The sequence below is a fragment of the Ptychodera flava genome, chromosome 1, assembly GCF_041260155.1.
Source record: "Ptychodera flava strain L36383 chromosome 1, AS_Pfla_20210202, whole genome shotgun sequence".
NCBI classification, from domain to species: Eukaryota; Metazoa; Hemichordata; class Enteropneusta; family Ptychoderidae; genus Ptychodera; species Ptychodera flava.
The window spans coordinates 35609255-35628228 of NC_091928.1; the positions used below are offsets into that span (position 1 = coordinate 35609255).

The 18974-nt window shown below is 37.7% G+C and overlaps 1 protein-coding gene across 4 annotated transcripts in view; it reads right to left on the bottom strand.

The window, feature by feature from the left end:
- The window catches only part of LOC139136110 (DENN domain-containing protein 2B-like), a 47928-nt gene extending 29853 nt beyond the window's left edge, over nucleotides 1-18075 (bottom strand). Inside the window, exons 1-2 of one of the 4 annotated variants that reach the window (XM_070703888.1) lie at nucleotides 17945-18075; nucleotides 387-1690 (exon numbers count right to left, since the gene is read on the bottom strand). In XM_070703888.1, coding sequence (XP_070559989.1) covers nucleotides 387-1649 — 1263 coding nt within the window. In that variant the 5' untranslated portion in view covers nucleotides 1650-1690; nucleotides 17945-18075. Of the gene's footprint in view, nucleotides 1-386; nucleotides 1691-7685; nucleotides 7763-8298; nucleotides 8407-17944 lie in introns of those variants that run through there. The other 3 variants (XM_070703892.1, XM_070703902.1, XM_070703894.1) reach the window with 3 other exon arrangements.
- Between the last annotated feature and the right edge of the window lie 899 nt (nucleotides 18076-18974).

The window sequence follows — 18974 nt, forward strand, 5'->3', positions numbered from 1 at the left end:
GCTTACAGGAAGAATACTCATTTAACGTGGTTAGTAAGTACATGTATGATGTACAGTATATCGGGTATGCTAGCTCATGCCATATGTCTGCTTTGTACCGGTACACAAACTGTTTCTGCAACTTTTTACTTTTTTTACAAAATGATCACAACAGAACATGTGCATGTAAAATTTACAATATCAAATATGAACACAGTTTGAAGTAAGCATCTACATACATCTGACCAGATCGTGACCTATTTGTATATATTTTGCCTGAATACACATACAAATAAATAACCAGAATCTCTAACTGGGTTTCACCAACACTACAACACTTACAATTTAATAATTTGTGTCTTTACCGAACGTCATTCAGACATGCTACGTTTTGACTAGCTCCTTACCGTAGGTTTCATCGTTTGCACCCTTCTTCTTTGGAACTCGTCCCTAATATCCGCTGCTATTTGATGCTGCTCATAGGGTTCAGAGTACACATGCTCCTCTGGCGAAGACGACATTCTGTAACCCATAGCAATACTTGGTTCCGCATAGATGGGCTCCTCGAAGTAGCTCGGGGCACCAGTTGCGATAGTCTTGGGACGCGTTAAAGTGCTGAGGTCTTCACTAGATAGCGATCTCTGTCTAAAACCCCTTTTCTCCGGTGAAGATGGGTATTGCCTTCCGTTTATCCAGTCAGACACATATTCATAGTCAGAGGCCGAGCTCCGATCTGATGCCAATGTACTTGACCGCATCCAAATTGGAGACGACATTTGCCTCTGCATTGGAGACGGCGGATGCGACGCTCTCCATGCTGACAGCGGTGGCGGTGGTCTCGGTGGTGCTGGTTTGGCGGCCGATTTCTCAAAACCCTGAATTTTCCCTGAGATTGCATTTTTCGTTGAGTCCGCCGCTTTCTGGTTTCCAACAGCGGCTTTAGTTTCCATGTAAATGTCATGTTCAAAAGTTCGTTTTGGCTTTGGCGGCGGTGCCACGGGCTTGTCAAATTTCTGTTGGGACTCGGTGGCGCCACCGTCTCTGTTCATCATGAGGCTTCTCCGAGGAGCCGCGACTGGTTTAACTGAACGCTGAAATGGATCGGTTGTATTTTGAACACTTGAATTGGAGTGAATAGTCGCCAACTCGTCAAAAGTCATAGGTTTACTGCTTTGTTTTGATGGCGGTGGGGGCGGCGGCCTATCAGGTTTTTGACACTTTTTGTGTCCAGTCTCTTCTGTAAGTGCGTGAAGTTTGGGACCTGCCAGGGCCTCTGTCTGTTTCACTTGTTCTGGCTGCTGAAATGCCTGCAATTTTGACTGAAACGAAGATTCGTTTTTCACACTACAAGTGGCATCACCTTGCTGCTCAAAGACATGTATTTTTCTCGACAGCATTGACTCGTCCGAAACTCTCCTTTTCGTCATTCCAAGAGGCACAACAACATCGCGCCGGGGAGATGGATTCCACGTGGTTCTCCTTGGCTTTCTAGAGTTTTCCTCAGGATTTTGTTGGGCATCATTTGAAAGTCCCTTTCCGGGGCCTTCTGGCTCTTGAGTTTCAAACTTTCCCAGGATAGCAAGGTTGAGTTTTTTCACTTCGCCGGGTTTGGCAGCCGGATCAGTATTTTTCAATTCGCTTGGTTTTGGCGGCGGGACAGGCCTGGACATCGTGTTACACTATACCAGACAGGGGAGCCATGTTTTGAACACTACAAAGTAAAAAAAAGAAAGAGATAAAGTATGTTCAAATGCCAACATGAGAAGTGCTGAAAACAACAGAAACTTGTCTATCCCGTCTTTCACTTCCTGTGCACGGTAAGTGACTGATAATGTCAACAACTCTAACATAATTCCTTACATTTTCAGCAGAAACAGTTTTGTGAAAACGTGAACTTTTAAGCAACATGAATTTTGCAACTTTTGATGGAATATCCATGGAAGTTTTTACTTATTACAGTCCCTGATCTCACGTATGCTTTCATTCTTTTGTGGAGTTTTCTTCACAGAGACAGGATGAACAATAATCTTCCCATTACTTTCCCAGAGTAAACATAAGAGTTATGAGTTTTGTGCTCATTTCTCATGTCTATCTACTGTACAAGACAGCATTCAAGAAAAGAAGTAGTGCGTCACAACAGACTCACTCACAGCCCTTACTGGCGCCCTCAACGACAGAGCCGAGCAAAGTGCCAGCTTCACTTTGCTTGGCTCTGTCGTTGAGGGCACAAATCAGAAGGCTTATTAAGTAACAGGGTAAGCCTTGAGTCTAAGCATTGTAATTTTAATGCATTCACAGTTACATGTATGTAGATTTGTTTTATTTGTGACTATGTTGAAATAAATTTGTCTTTTTCAAAAAAAAAAGCCTAGAGTCTATGGTATATGATGCAAATGGTGAGAACAGAACAGTGAGGAAGAGCAATGGCTGCACTTTCTGCTTCCACATGCATCCACCACCATCTGATGTCATCAGTCTGTAGCAGTAGTGATTCTTCCAGGCTGCTGAACACAAAGTTTGAGATACTGTGAAAGCATTGGTTTAATTTCACTATTTTTGATGAACGAAGAAACCAGCCAAATCACATCCCAGTGAAAAGTACAAATAATGACACATCCCATTGTCTTACTGATAAATCCATGAATTTGAGTCCCAGCGAAAATTAATGATTTTAACAGCATATGGATTATGCTCATGTACTTGAATAGAAAAAACAAAAAAGATACTTCCAGTTCTATCCATTCATTGAAAATCTCACTGCTCAGTCCTTTAAAGAAACTAATACACAGATTGGGATATATGCTTAATCGATGAAAACACAGAAATGTCCAAGAAAATTTATAATATAATTACGGGTATATAAAAACTCGACAGTGGTATATTGAGAATTTATGGCTGTCAACCTGATTTAGAATCCTAAACTTATCAGAAAGACACAGCTGCTGTGTCATACCCAGTACATTTATCACTGCCTGTACTGGTTAGAGATTTTTAAGTTAAACGGCCAGTAACTGTAACTTTTGATGATATTTTTCACAGAATTTACTTTCAATGTCACTTTGAGTTTCTTGTTCTACTTCCCAAAGCGTGTTTAGATACACAGTATTCAGTTTGTCAACTCAGCCTGTGCATGTATAGAGTGTAATTTTACTGTTTACAAATGAATTTCAGTCCAGACTTAAAATCAAGTCTAAACAACATCGCATTCTACTGGTACCTGTGAGTGTATAGACACTTTGTTGTCAAGTCAAATAGCAGGTTTTTCAACATGCTTTGGGGAGTCTAACGAGAACTTGCCACTGACATACCAAACAAAAATAGTTATAAAAAATCACCAAGTTACAGCCCATGGCCTTTTAAAGGTGGAGCTTCCCTTTAAAAGGGCGCGAAGCTACATGTATGGCGGAGTTCATTGTGTAAGTGGACACCAAACAGGCATCACACAGGCACACGCTCTAGAAAATTCCACTTTTTAGTTTTTTTCCAGCCGCAAAAAACGCAGACAGACTGCCAAGCGGTCAGCGCAAAGCTGCTGCCGATCGAATTCATTGGTTATATTCAAATTCTAATGCGACTGGAAGACGATTTTTTAGGAAAATCAAGCGTTTGTGTGGAAAATCAATGACCGTGGCGATTTGAACCGACCGTCAATCAAACGCTTACATAAACTCTGTTCAATCAATTAATTCATGTTATAGAAATCAAACATTGTACTGGCCAAGTGTTTGACTGGGAGGAGAATTCCACTAATGCAAGAACCAGGGATTGAAAATTGTGGCTTTAATAAGGTAGAATGTGCCTCGGTGCAGATATTTGGACTTCCAAACTTTTAGAAATCTTTTCTGATATACCACTTGTGGGGGTTCATTTTAAAGGTCTTGATGTAAGAACACTTTTCACTGAAATCGACAATTTTATTTTTCCCCATAGAGTTAACAAAGGGATGGTGGCCAGTGAATTTCAAATGTTCGTGAATCTTGGATAATTTTTTTCTCTGGTGCCAAAATTTGCACGGCGACCCCCGATTTCTATTTTTGATGTTGAAAGAGAATGATTGAAATATTCCTTGAGGAAAGTTTGAGCAAAAGTTTACGTCTTTCACTTTCGAGGCGGAAAACCTTAATGGAGATCATTAAAATTGAATATCAAAAGAAAAAGTTTGCATGCATGCATGTTTGTATGCATCTGCCACTTTTTGCAGGTTAATGTGATTTCATACCTACAAACAGTTCACGGTATACACGTATGATTCAATCACAGCTGACAGGTATTGTGGGCTCACATAAACACCTCAAATGATTTTAAAACCAGGAAACTGGATAAAAATAGACATGTCCTTGTGTCCACTCATGATTTCACATCAAAGTGACATAACACTCTCCCACACACCCTATGTATATACATTGTATTCACCACAGTTCACTAAATACTGATGAATTGTGTCTCTGTATTGTATCTGTCCATCCATGTAATACAATACAACAATAGATTCCACTTTCTTTCACTGACCCGGATTTTGAAATCGTGATCAGAAAACTGTGGCACAGAAACGTTCTATAATACATATAACACTACAGCAATATTAGAGTACAACAATGTGTCATGCCATAAGTTAAACTTACATTTTTACATTCAAGAAAGTTTTAATTTTAAGGTAATACGCACCTCGAAAGTGAAAGACTTAAACTTTTTGCTTAAACTTTCCTCAATGACACTTTCAACCATTCTCTTACCGAAGCAAGAATAAAAATCAGGGGTCACCGTGCAAACTTTGGTATTAGAGAGACAAATAACTTGCGATTTCTCGATATTTGAAATTCAAAATGGCCGCCATCCCTGTGTTAACTCTATAGGAGAAAATAAAATTTTCGATTTTCGAAAAACTAAGACGATGAAAACTTTTCTTTTGCCAAGAGCTTCAAAATGAGTCCCCACAAGTGGTAGGTCAGAAGAAAATTGATAAAATTTGAAGGCCCGAATTTCTTTCCCCGAGGTGCGTTCTACCTTAATACCAATACCGCATGTTCATGGTACGTGTACCGAGAAAGCTTTATATACAAGCTCCAATAAAATTCCAGAGTTCCAGTTGCAATACTCCTAGAATCCAAACACTGCCAAATACTGGTACAACAACTACCTACAAGAGATAAACTCTTTTCACTTTAACCTTTTCAACCCAGCAATTGATAACATTGGGTTTGAGCCAAGACATTGCGGAAGGGTTGAATTTCAGCAAAGTACACTTTACAGGAATACAATTAGGCAGATTCTGTGCATATTTGTATTTGAATGACCAATTGAGCGATAAAGTACAAGCAGGTCATAAAGCACTTGCGGAAAATAGTAAAATAGTTTACTTTAAATTTATCAGGAACTTTTATTGTCCTTTCAAGTACCAGTAGTTTTGTTTTATCTGTAAAATACAGTTTCTTGTTCTACTCCCTGAATCATACCAGGTATGCAAATGCCTAGAGAGTGTTTAGCTTGTCAACACAGTCTATGGTATATGTATGTGTGTAAACATCCAATGGTATTGTTGACAACTAAATTTTAGTCTAGAGTAGAACTCATTTGTCAACAATAACAAACTGCATATTGTAAATAACATATTTACTTTGTTCACATGGGCAAATTTGGCCAGGGCTGAAGTGGTCCGACATATCAGCAGCTCAAAGCCTGAATTTAGTTTCTGATCAGATATCATTACAACTAAAAACTATGCACTGGCATAACTTAGCTACATGTGACCTCTGACCTTTCAAAATAGCAGGCTCGGATAACATCATGATGTTTATGCTGTTCATGTTTTTTGTTTGCGTTTAAACATTTGAGTGCCGTTACTTTTCCCACCAAAATTTTAGTGCAACATTTTACCAATTTTCATGAATATTTCTGTATTTTTTAATAATTTTGGACCAAATACACATCATATTTCATTGGCTATAGTTTATTATAAAAAATTTTAGCAAAATCTGGAAAAAAAAATTACTGGGAATATTTTATAAAGACAGCAAAAACTGACTATGGCACTCAAAGGGTTGAGCACGAGAAAGGCTAATATGACTGCCACTGACTATTTTAGCCATCCAAGACAACTTCAGTATATCTTTGCATCTAGCATACGGGCTGGGATGAGGCGTCAGTGATGGAGAAATGTACATGGCGTTTTAACAATGTTGTGTACGTGGCATTTTAACAATGTTGTGTATGTGGCATTTATGTTGTACATGTGTGTCTCTCAGTTGAACCATGGATATACAGCACTGTGTAAATCGGATGACATGGTGTCCTCAGCAAACTTGAAATGTTGTTCATACATGGGGACGATAAGGACTGGATTTAAAACTTCCGGTAAATGTAAACTTGACAATTAGACCATAAGCTTAGACCCTGGCAAAATGTCTATGATCAAACATGGCAATCACCGCACACTGAAATCTGCATGGGCGGACTCGAACTATGAGAAGCCCTATAGATTCCCATCAGGACAAAATTGATCTGACTAGTACTGTGGCCAAAGCCGAGCGTTCAGACAGTTAATAACTAAAATATCATAAATGTGGGTAGATACTTCTGTGCCCGTCCCATAAGTCTAGTGTATTGTGTGCAACTTACACTGATCATACAGAACATTAGATCATCAAATCAGTACAAAGAATAACTGCAAATATAATGGTATATGTACTGGCATTAAACTTCTTGATTAATACCGTACCAATCCTATTTACCTTAATGGTTCCTATCATATTCTACCCTATTTCAATACACATGCTGAATTGACTTATCTGTACCTGTGTGCTCCACGAGTACATGCAAGTGTAATATTACATCATACATGTATGTGTACTTTATCAAGAACCGATCATACTATAGTTTTGAAATACAAGCTCCTCAGGCATTTTGCCAACACTGTGTTACAAGCATGGAAGGACTTTGGTAGAAATTCATTGCATTACTCAACATACAGTGGGACAGCAGCAATACATGTACCTAAACTGTTTCAGAGATCTCTTTGCTGAATAATATTGCATTTAGCTATATACATGGCACAAAACAGAGAGTACTTTTTATGAAGACATTTGCAGCATGACATGTCAATCAAAAATATGTCATAAAACGTGGCTCAAAACTGAATAAGTGAATTTACTGCGTAGGAATAACGTGATAAACACAAAACAGGAACTTACAGCTGTCATTATGGCCATGCATATTTCAGTACAAATCCAGATGTAAGCAATCAAAAAAATTTTTTTACATAAATTGCTACGTTGAAAGTATTTTTGTTATACATCAAAGGCTATATATAAATACAGAGACTGTGATGTGAAATCAGAGACTAGTACTTTGGTAGATAAAGGTGTATGCTACCGGTATGTAAAAAGTTTCTTACCCATTTGTACCTAAGAATGTGGGTGGTAATTTTGAGTCAGGGAGAAAGTGAAAAAGAAATCTACGCCATACACGTTACCAATTTATCTGATTGGACAATTACAAGGCTCTTTGAAAGAATTACAGGAAGGGGCAGATTTCAACTTCTGCCTAGAGTAAGTTGTGGTGAGTACTTCACAAGGTTACATGGCCATTCTCAATCAAATCTCATTACACACATGGTACATTCAGTCACTCAACTTTAGTTCAATTAAACTACATGTATTGTGATTCAAATAAAGTTGTTAAGCTTTGTGGAAATTTATGACACACTTTACCTGGTAAATATCACCAAGTCTTCAAAACCTTTTGTCAGATCTGAGAGGACATAGACGCCAACTATGGGAAGTGCGTAAACTTTTCACACGTATTATGCAAGGGTATCATGTACATGTACAGTACCACTACCTTGACCTCCGACCTAAAAGAGACTTGAACTCGTCACATTCTTCCTGTCAGCCACACTTACATTTTTTTTTGAAGTTGTACAATTTATGCCCCATTTCAAATTAATTTTCATACTAAGAGACATGCAGCTTTGTGTAATATTCAAAACTGATAATTACTGGTAAAACAATTAGGGAAATTTCATGTCAATTGATAAAGAAAGAAATTTGACTGTATCTTAGTCTGCCTGAAATGGCAAACCTGAGTAAATCATCACCCTAAATGTATGGTATACACTACAAGCATAGGGTATAGGGTAGTACATGAACATGTACTATGAACTTTTCAACAGCTACATGTACACACAATTGTTTGGGGCAAAAAAACAATAAGAGACAGGTAGATACGTAATGCACAGTGGTAAATGCACATGACCGATGTAGAAAAATTCTAACAAGCTATTCACAATGTTGTACTACAATAGGAATGAATATTTCTTTCTACCTACTGTCCTTGGCTTCTCCACACGACCTGGTATCTAACATGCATGAAGTATCGACAAACCAGTCCTAAACACCGTGTACGTACTGCTGCCAATATCTCAAAACTGTCACACCTGACGACAGCTGCATGCACTGATATCCCACTAGGAAATGACTCCTTGTCACAGATCTGACAGAAATAGACCAGTGAATCACAGTCCGGCTCTGATTGTGTGGGTGTCTGTACACCGACAATGTCTTCTCACCTTCAATGAACCCACACATCTACCATACACAATGAACGATCCTCTCATGATCTACCGTACAATACACTGCAATTGAGATATTCTTGTCTTTTACTCTCTGAATGAGACTGTATGTACAGAAACATTGTTTTATGTTAGACAGGCTATTTTACATACGCATATACTAAGAAAGTGGCCCAGAATGTACTGGAATCTTTGAGTAATTATTTGAAATTTCTAAAATTCTTTATATTGGCCTCATACATGCGCTTGCCGGTACATTATGTAGTGCATTAAAGGAAACTTTCTTGATTCAGTAGCGCGTCAATTTGCATGTTATGTATGTGCATGTAAGTCTCTGCGACCTTGAAAATTGTTTTAATGGTGTGACCCAAAAACAGTTGTCATCATCAATGGTGATTGTGGACTTGTTCACAACGATTTGGGGGATGAGGGGGTGGGGTGGAAAGTATGATTCCAATGAATACCATACACTGCTGTCCCTTAATAACAAGTATTTCACACTTTCAGTTTCACCACCAGTCATGGTGAGTGTGGACCAGTAGTGTAACAGGAAGTGGAATTAAAGTACCGTACAGTGTAGGTTAGATGAATCATGAAGTTAGAATGCCAATTGGCACACAGGTATTCCTACTCTCAAACTTTTACATACATTTTTGAATTATCACTCGCAGGGAAATTATTTGAAGCTCATGGAGTAAAAAAGTTTTCATCAGCTAATTTTTGTGTCAATCAAATTTTTTTTTTTCCCCAATAAAGTCAAGGCAAGGATGACCACCATTTTCATAATTTCAGTTTCAGGTGTCAGTAAATATTAGATAGTTTGTTTCTCTAGTACTAAAATTGTGTATGGTGCAACCCCTGATTTTTTATACTTGATTTCAAAAGCGAAAGATTCAAAGTTTCCTTGAAGAAAGTTTGAGCTGAAGTTTAGGTCTTTCAATTTTCAGGCACATACTACATTACATCAAAGTTCACCATAGCTGTTAAAGCTGGCATGAGATGGGGGGTATGAGATGGGGGTAGTGTTTCCCTTTGAAAAGTCAGTCCTCAATCCCTGGTCTAGTTCTCACATTAGAGTTTGTTCACATGACTATTTAGGGGAGAACCATTTGATTTCTGGGGGGGTATGGAGGAAATGGGTATGGGAGCAAATTTTTTTTTCCTGTCAGAGTGACAGCAATTTTTTTTTCTACTGTCTGACCTGCATCAATTTTTTTTTTTCAAATGGAGTAGCAGTGCAAATTTTTTTTTTATTGGTCATCAAGTTTGTAATGCGTTGTATATAAGGGAGCTGTCATTATTTATGGCCTGAAACTCCAAAATTTCAAGTGACCCCCCCTCCTCGCCAACCCTGATGAATTTGAGTAACCTCCCTCTCTAACTCTGAAATTTTGACTGACACCCCCCCCCCCCCACTTAGAAAAGTTAAATACCAATACATGTAATTGTAAAATTTACAAAATACAGCAACAGTAAAGACCTTTCAAATCCTAATGTACCCTGCTACACTATCATCAGTTATCTCATGATGGTTCAAAAAAGGTGAACACATCAAAATGAAATTCAAAGTCAAAATAAAATAAAGATATAAAAGCTCACGCAGTATCTAACAATATAGTATATTGTTTGGTTTGGATGGTATTATGACAGGGTTTTCACTAGGATATCTGACCGGGCAGAATTTGAAAGTACAGGGGGAGAACATGCGAGAGGCTTAGGGGAGAGTGTCACAGGGGCTTTCCCCTATCTTGCATGGAAATTTTTAAGATATTGATGTGTGCAATGTGCAGTCTGGTGCAATCGGAGAGGTGTTTTTTAATTTTGTTACTAAGTGAAACTGTTAGAATACCCAAGGGGGAGAGCAAACAACGAGAGGGGGTTCCCCCTCTCGTATTGGAAATTTTGAGAAATTTATGTGTTTAATGGTGCAATCTGAGAGGAGTTTCAGTTTATTTTGCACTTGGTAAAACTCTTTGAAAATGACATTGAACACTGATATTTTTTACATTGTCATCGTCATTCTTGTGCCAGATTAGTTATTGAAAAGTTCGCCACTATTGACGGACTCTATAGTGAGCGATCCGGCGTCTGGTGTCATATTATGATTAACATGACCAAGCATAGATGTAAGTTCTCAGGGAAGATGTTATCTTTTGTGGTCAGAGAAACAAGGCTCACACATTGTATTTCATTATATTTGTTGTTTCTCAATTTTTCATTGTCAAGGTACATCTTTCTAACATATTTATATTGAGAGAATAATATATTGGTTTTAACACTAGTTTATTGACTCCTGTCTTGTGTTTTAAATTTCACAATTTACAGAAGTCAAATGGTCCCCTTTAGATAGTGCCTATGCCATTGAGATATTGCAACAGAAGTCCTGAAATATGACTTCTTGGGTCAGAGAAGGGAAGGAAAACATTGAGTGTACTGAGGTGTAAAGTAGACCTATGTAGTGTATGCTTATATCATAAGTGCTAGGAAAAAAACAACATAAGAATTGCTTGTGGTAAAAACATATGCGCCGCCTATGGCGGCGCGCCGGCAAAGAATACATGAGAATATGGTTTCCAAATTTTGCTAATTTCTGGTGCATTGTGACAATTTTTTTTTCACTTCTGTATGTTATGACAATTTATTTTTTCTCAGGCCATGACAGGATCAAATTTTTTTTTCTTCTATCACACCTTGCAACAAATTTTTTTTTCTCAAAATCCTCCATATCCCCCCCCAGAAATCAAATGGTTCTCCCCTTATGTGACGTTAGTCCTTCGTTTTCCATTGACAATTATGTCTAGTTAATAGGCCAGCACCGGTATCTGTAACTTTTCACGATTTTTTTTCACTACTTTGGTTTTGTATGTTGACTGCAAGTTCTTGTTCTACTCCCGAAAGAGAGTTGAAACACCTACATCTAGCTTGCCAATGTGGTGTCTTTACTTGTAGAATTCATCATTACTACTGTGGACTGGTTTATTTTCACTTGAATAATTTATTTGAGCTGAAAAGAGATTTTCAATGTTTCACTGTGATCTTATTTTCACTTCATATATCTAATCTGACTACATGCAAAGTACCGTATAGAAAATGAAAATTTTCACTTTTATTTTAAAGGAAAAAAAGGTCCAGGGCAAATACAGCGAAAATAAATTCCAAGTGAAAAATGAAGTATTCCACAGTATTTACATTTGAATTCTAGTCCAGACCAGAGTTTACTTGTTAACAATAACAATGCAACTCGATGTATAGGCCGAGTTAACTAGCTCTATATTGCATATATCTCTAAATGCTTTGGGGGCAGAACAAGAAACTGCAGTTGACATTAAAAATAAAAATTGTGAAACAAAGTCATAAAAATTTACACCTTCCGGCCCTTTAATCAATTTGTTCAGTCATAAAGCTGCTAAAAAACCTGCCACTACAATGAAGCGACTGACACACAAGTATGCCACCGTAAGATACCTGTTCACTGAACACCCTTAAGGTAGAACGCACCTCGGGGACAGACATTCGGACTTTCAAACTTTTACAATTCTCTTTGATATACCACATGTGGGGCTTCATTTTAAAGGTCTTGGTGAAAGAAAACTTTTCCATAGCTTAGTTTTTTGAAATTCGAAAAATTTACTTTGCACCATAGAGTTAACACAGGGATGGCGGCCATTTTGAATTTCAAATATCGAGAAATCACAAGTTATTTGTCTCTCTAGTACCAAAGTTTGCACGGTGACCCCTGATTTTTATTCTTGCTTTGAAAAGTTTCATTGAGGAAAGTTTGAGCAAAACTTCAAGTCTTTCACTTTCGAGGTGCATATTACCTTAAGGTAACAACAGGGTTTTCCACAAGGGGGACTTTGAGTGAGGGGTGGGCCACCTCTCTGTTTTGCCAGCAATGTATTCATACATGTGTGCATAATAAACCACACAAAAGAATACAATTTCACAACAGAAGAATATGCAAATTATAAATAATTATGTAAATTATGCAAATTATTATTGTGGTATATACAGATAATAAATTATTATGTAAATTGTGTAAATTGGTCACTCCTCTGTTTTACCAAACCGTGGAGAACACTGAAACATGTACAGTACACCAATTTTCAGAAATAAGTTCCTCATGTGACTAGTCATGTTGTATACTTTGTTACAACGTGTATTAATTAAAGTTGCTGGAAATATTACCTAATTCAGACCTACTCGCCACTACAACAACACAAAAATTATCAGGACAGCAATGTCTGAAGAGCCCAGAAAAGAATTCAGAAATTTGCCTACGCAGCAGCCAGCTGGGAAAGACCTCAGTGTAATTTGTATGCACTCACGAAGGCATAAGGCTGTTTGATTTATCAGTATTACCCCCCCCCCTTTCAAACTGTGCCTGGGGAGAACAACTGCCCTTACTGTATCACCCTGGAAACAACTGAAACTCTGACATTTATGTAAATTACATAAACATCAAATTTACACTTATTTTAGACTGTAAGTGAGCATTTGGGTAAACAGACAAAACAATTAATTACAAACCAAATTTGGCGTCTACTCTCTACTTAGGGAATAACATGTCACTTCACCTACCGGTTATACTTATCTCAGAACACAGACCATGCACGTACAGTGAAAGCGGAATCAGTAATTAACCAGGTCCTGTTTTGGCTGAAACTTAATTATACGACCAGAATGCTTCTAAAGAGATTTACAATAGTGGAGTATGCAGAAGTTTGTAACTACAAACAAAATCTCATAAAACAGGGATGGGTAATGGCTGTATATTTTAAGATTTTTCAGTGGCAGTCGGTCTGAGAAAAGTAATCTTGTTATACTCCACTGGTCTTAATTTTACAATAATGCGTTGTTGTTGTGAAGAAGTTTGCTCTGTATATTGACAATTTTACAATGCCTATTTACTGTCTGTAAACAGTGCTTTCAACACTGATGTACACAGTTAATTCACATTCTACACAGAGATCCATAATTCTGTCACCATTACTGGTACAAAACTTGACAAAGGCAAACGTACCGGTACATGTACAGTTGCCCGGGTACAGTTGCATACTAAAGGGCATGTCGTTTTTAATTTCTCAAAGTTCCACCCCATTTTGCACTACCCCTTGTACAAACGTCTCAGCTGGTGAATGGTAAACCTGTTCACCCCTAATTTGCTGTAGGCAGGTCCACGGTCACCACAAGTAACAATACGTTTGGGTCAAACCATGGTGGTGAAAGGGTTAAGGAAGTGAGTGAGTTACATGTAGGTCATTTCTCAGGTACGTGTACTGTGATATGTCCATGATACAATAAAATCTTTTCAAAACGCAAGAAGGGTTTCAACCAAAAATGCAACGCTCAAACTGAATTTTCCTGAAAAGTAAAGTTGCAAAAACAATACTATAAACCCATGGAAATATGGACAAACCATAACAGAGGACAGAAGTAATGCATAATTCACCAAAAACAATGAGATACCCGCAGACAGTTATTTTCAAAGGGCGGCTAAATTAATCTATTGTAATTCAAATGTGAGCAAGTGAAACAATTGCCCACAGTCAACAATTAATAGAGACCTCTGGGAGTCGACACACTTTTATTGTGAGTGACTTCAGCCATCCTGTTCCAACAGCATGGTATAATCCGATTCCTGTGGCTATTTCCACTGCCACTGTTCCTCCACAAAACTACATGCAGCGTGACTTTTCAGTGAGAAGGTGTTAGTGTCAGCAAAGACTGAACAAAGCTTTGTCATTTACAGGCTATTTCCAGCTGACTAGAGACCTCTTGGCTCTGCAAGTTATCTCATGCATGGGTCAGGAAGGTCAAACTCTCTATTGATCATATTTATGCAGGAGGTAAAGAAAGAGACCCCTGCTATGGTACCTCCATGATTTATGTGATCTCAGTTAACTGTTTCACCAAATTACCCTGTATGGGTCCACACACACCTTTGAAAACAATAGACTGGGGCCAAGCCTAAGAACAGGTCAGCATGTTCTCATCATTGCCTGTTTACTATGTTGGTATTCAACACAATACAGGGAACACACAAACCTTAAAGCAGAGGTGGGCTCAAACCACAGTCCCTCCATGGCAGTGAAAGTTTCTTTTCCCACCCGAAATCGTGTTATGTGCTTGTTTGATCACGGTCTTGATGTACAAGTTCCAAGCATTCACTCTACAGGAGCTGGAAATGTCAGTCCACAGCTATATCAATTTCTCTTTCATATCAAATGACTTTATCTCAAATCAACTGCTGTGTTTACGAGAATAACACAGCACCACCTGTTGTCTGTCTCAGTCTCCAGTATGGTGGTTTTCAAAAACACCATTAACCCTCAAATGATACCATATTGTTATTACAGTCAACCACATAAAATGTAACCTACTACTTTTATTGATAAGATTAATGTTGTCAAACATTTATTATTATAAACCAACAGATGTCCTATTTTCAAAGAAACAAATAACACTGAGACTTTTTATAAATATACAAATTAATTTAGTGGTTTGCGAGACACATAAGGGAACACTAGCAGTAACTTCTGATGGTACTTTCACTATATTTCTATTCATATATTATAAATATATTTTTTTCATTCTTTTTCCTGGAGAGTATGGAAATACCACGTATTTTCACATGCACAAGCCAAGTTTGTCACTTCTGAACACAAAACATCTGAATTTATACTCTGGTTGTATTACGTCATGACACTCATGTCTGTGTCATTAATTTCAGTGCGTCAGAACTTTTTTAGCTTCGATCTTTGATGTGCTCATCAGTGTAAATAATGTCACTAATGCATCGTGGACATGTTCAATGATAGAAAGCTCACAACAGTTCAACATATAAAGGATGACCTGTATGACACACACATGAGATATCATAGAGATTAAAATATTGGTAGAATTCACGACAACCAATCCTTTCATAAATAAATGTAGGGTCCGTATTCTACACACAGGGAAATACTTAGCACTGATATCACCGACCTTTGACCCCTATCCACCGACAAAGTTGCCATGCTGACCTTGCAAGTTATTTTTTAATTTACGATTTTGAAAACAAATCCGGTCCTGAAGCCAGAATGCAATTAGGCAAACCATTCGATAAATAGTTTGTCATCAAGTTTCAATAAGATTTTCTTGCGGATTTATTGTATGCATGGTGTGAAAAGAGTCTACGAGTAAGACCAAATGATTGCAGAAGTGCATTTTAAATTTACACTGTACTGATTGAGCCCAGAGATAATTAATCTTAATGAGATTACGGAATTTGTTTGTTCAAGGAACAGCCTACAGGATGTAGATTGCGTGGAAGGTGGGTGAGTCCTTGGCTTGTCCATTCCTGACTGGTACAAATAAAATAGCGGGAGTCATGAACCATCTGGAAAAATACTTAAATATGGGTAGGTCCATACAGGTCGGTATCTGTATTAAATCCCAACGCCAAGCCATCATGGCACGGGTAACTGGGTTATATTCCGACGTAGTTCCTGGGTACATAACCTATTCCCTAAGATACTACAAAATAAAACAGGCAATCATATCTGTTGTTTGTTTAATTTTTTCAATCAAAGCGGTGAAGCCTAATCTCATTATTGTTCAAATCAAAGGAGATTGTGAAACTTATCACAGGGCATGGGGGTAGAGGGATGGGTTGAAATGGTTAATAATTCTTCACATGTATCACATAGTTAGTTGCAATGAAAGGGACAATAGCTGTAAAACTTTTGATATATTTAAACCTTTGAGCGCCAAAGTCTATTTTTGTCCCCTTTATAAAATATACCCAAGTTAATATTTCTCAGATTTTTGCCAACATTTTGAGAAAAAACTGTAGCCAATGAAATATGATGTCCATTTGGTCCAAAATTATCAAAAATTACAGAAAAATTCATAAAAATTGGTAAAATTTTGCACCAAAATTTTGGCGGGAGACAATTACAACACACAAAGGGTTAATGATTCAGCTCCGAGAAAACATGGAGGTTTTCTTCCCCATGATACAAGAAACGTAGTAATAGCCTTTTACACTCAACACATTCAATAAAATTATGCCACACTGTTGAAATATGAATTCTTTGCATTATTTAAATGTTGATACTAATATCATCATCAGGGGGAAATCCTGACAGGTTGAATAAGCTAAACTTCAACTTGATTTTGAGAGCAGAACAAGAAACTGTATTTTTGAGACACGTCAAAAATCATTCAAAACACTTCAAAAGTTATGGCTGATTGAGCTTGAAGAAAAGGAAAATTACACATTTCATCATAGAATATATGCAAATTAACTAACACAATTGCAATCAACACTATGTACGTTTTCATTTGTATGAGAAAGTACAAAAGGCAGGTGCTATGAGGCTTCACTAGTCTATTGTTCTTGCATCAGCTGATCAGTTATATGTAAACAGTGTCATTATATTACTACATGTAAATTTATTTTTACCCCTTCACATGCATGGAGCATGGAGGTAAAAAACCTGTGTGAATGGCGAGACTCACTGTTCACAATCATACCATGATTTTAAAGTGAAAATGGTGTTACTACACATATGATGTACGTCTGATCAGAGTATCTACTGATTTGGAAATCAACATTTGACTAGCATTTTCTGGGCCTTTGTCAATCATACTGAACTTCTGAAGTGGTGTGAGGTATTTAAAAACATCAACTTACAGTATACCTAATTAACAGTTTTTTTTCCTGACGGGCAATGATGAGCTGAAGTAGGACTGTTCTCGCTCACCTAACTACAGTCTTACAGTTCACGGTAAAGCGGCAAGCTGGAGTTTTGGTGATTTTGGTCGAGGTTCTATGGTTTGGGGCACACGTTTTATCAATCAGTTTGGGCTGAAGATCGAAGTGTCCGTTAAACAATTGCTCTGGTATACACTGGGCGTTCAACTTGATGGATAAAAATTGCTGTGGTCCGTGTCCCTACCACTCCTTTTCAAGTATTTTGAAGCCCTTTCCATCACGGCAGTCAACCAGTGAAAGGTTCGGGCTACAGATCGTAGCACGTTACTACGGAGAGCGTAGCGCGTACTCCCAAAACGACGATGCAACCATGACTGCCCTGCAGTGGGCGTGATATGACAATGACTGAATTGTTTACAGATTATCGAAGTCGCAGACAGTAGCGTCAACAAGTTAATCAGCAAATCTAAGAAAAAGTTTTCATTGACGAGAATCTGTAGAAGAAGAAAACGACAAAACCAGTCATTTTCAAACAAGCAGTCTTTCAATAACGGCTCCACTCAGACGAACTAAAATGTCGATAATCCCGAACGAACGAACGTCGACATCACACTATTATTTCTCGAAAGTGATGAAACATTATCCTGTGGACAAACTCCAACTCTCAAAACTGACGGTACACGAGAGAATCCACTTACCAACAAGAAAATAGTTCCGACAGGGGTGAAACGGTGACACTTTTTTAAAGTTTGAAACTTTTCAGTTTGTGCTCAAAGTTTGCAGCTTCCGGGTTTCTCCATAGCACCAACCAACAGAGTGTTACGAAAAAAAGGGTAGTATAGCATTCGTAGTACGTTGATACGTACAGCAAATATTGAATCTCAAAATATTTACTATTATCTTTTACAAGTAAATCAATAATGCAACAAACATTATTTGATTATTGTTTAAATGAATTAAATGTGATAGAAGCACTTTTATTCCATGGTTATCGAAATTAAGAGCAAAGTTATACCCACGTACACATTGAACGAATATGGGACTAGCATCCCTACTCACCTTCATCTCCGTGGAATCGTTGGCGGCGCTGCAATACAATATGCGTTGGTTGGGTTTGTTTGAGTTGTCAGTGTTATCATGCACCTCAGCAGGGGTCTTTCAGAGTTTTTTTCTGCGGAAACTGCTGTTCATTAATAGTGGTTTAACATTTATGTATTTATTCATTTATTTTATTTGTTTGTTTGTTTCTATGCCCTACTATATGACAAATTTCCCCAACCTCTTTTTTTCTGTGAACCGGGACAATGATTCCCACACACAATGCCCCCCCCCCCCCCCAACCAGTTTCCAGCGGTAGCGCTTTTCAATACAAACCATACAGAAATATATATCTAATTATGCATTAACAAAAACCAGAGGGCAAGTCATGCTGTAAGGCAAATAAATTCTTAATTGCGGCTTGCAATATATAAACAAGCTGTATCGGTTTTTATGCTGTCTGTAGGGCCTAATGACATTTTTTCTTTTTCTTTTAAACACAGATATTGATGAAAACATAGGGATAATAGTTTTACGGGAATTAGGCGTAATTATAATGTTAAGGTCCAAATATGCTGAAATTCATATGAATGAACGTAGTTTATACGTTCGATTATCATACTGAAGTATGTAGTGAGTATATACATATACATGTCGTATTGAAGATCAAAATTGGTTTCTGGAATTTTG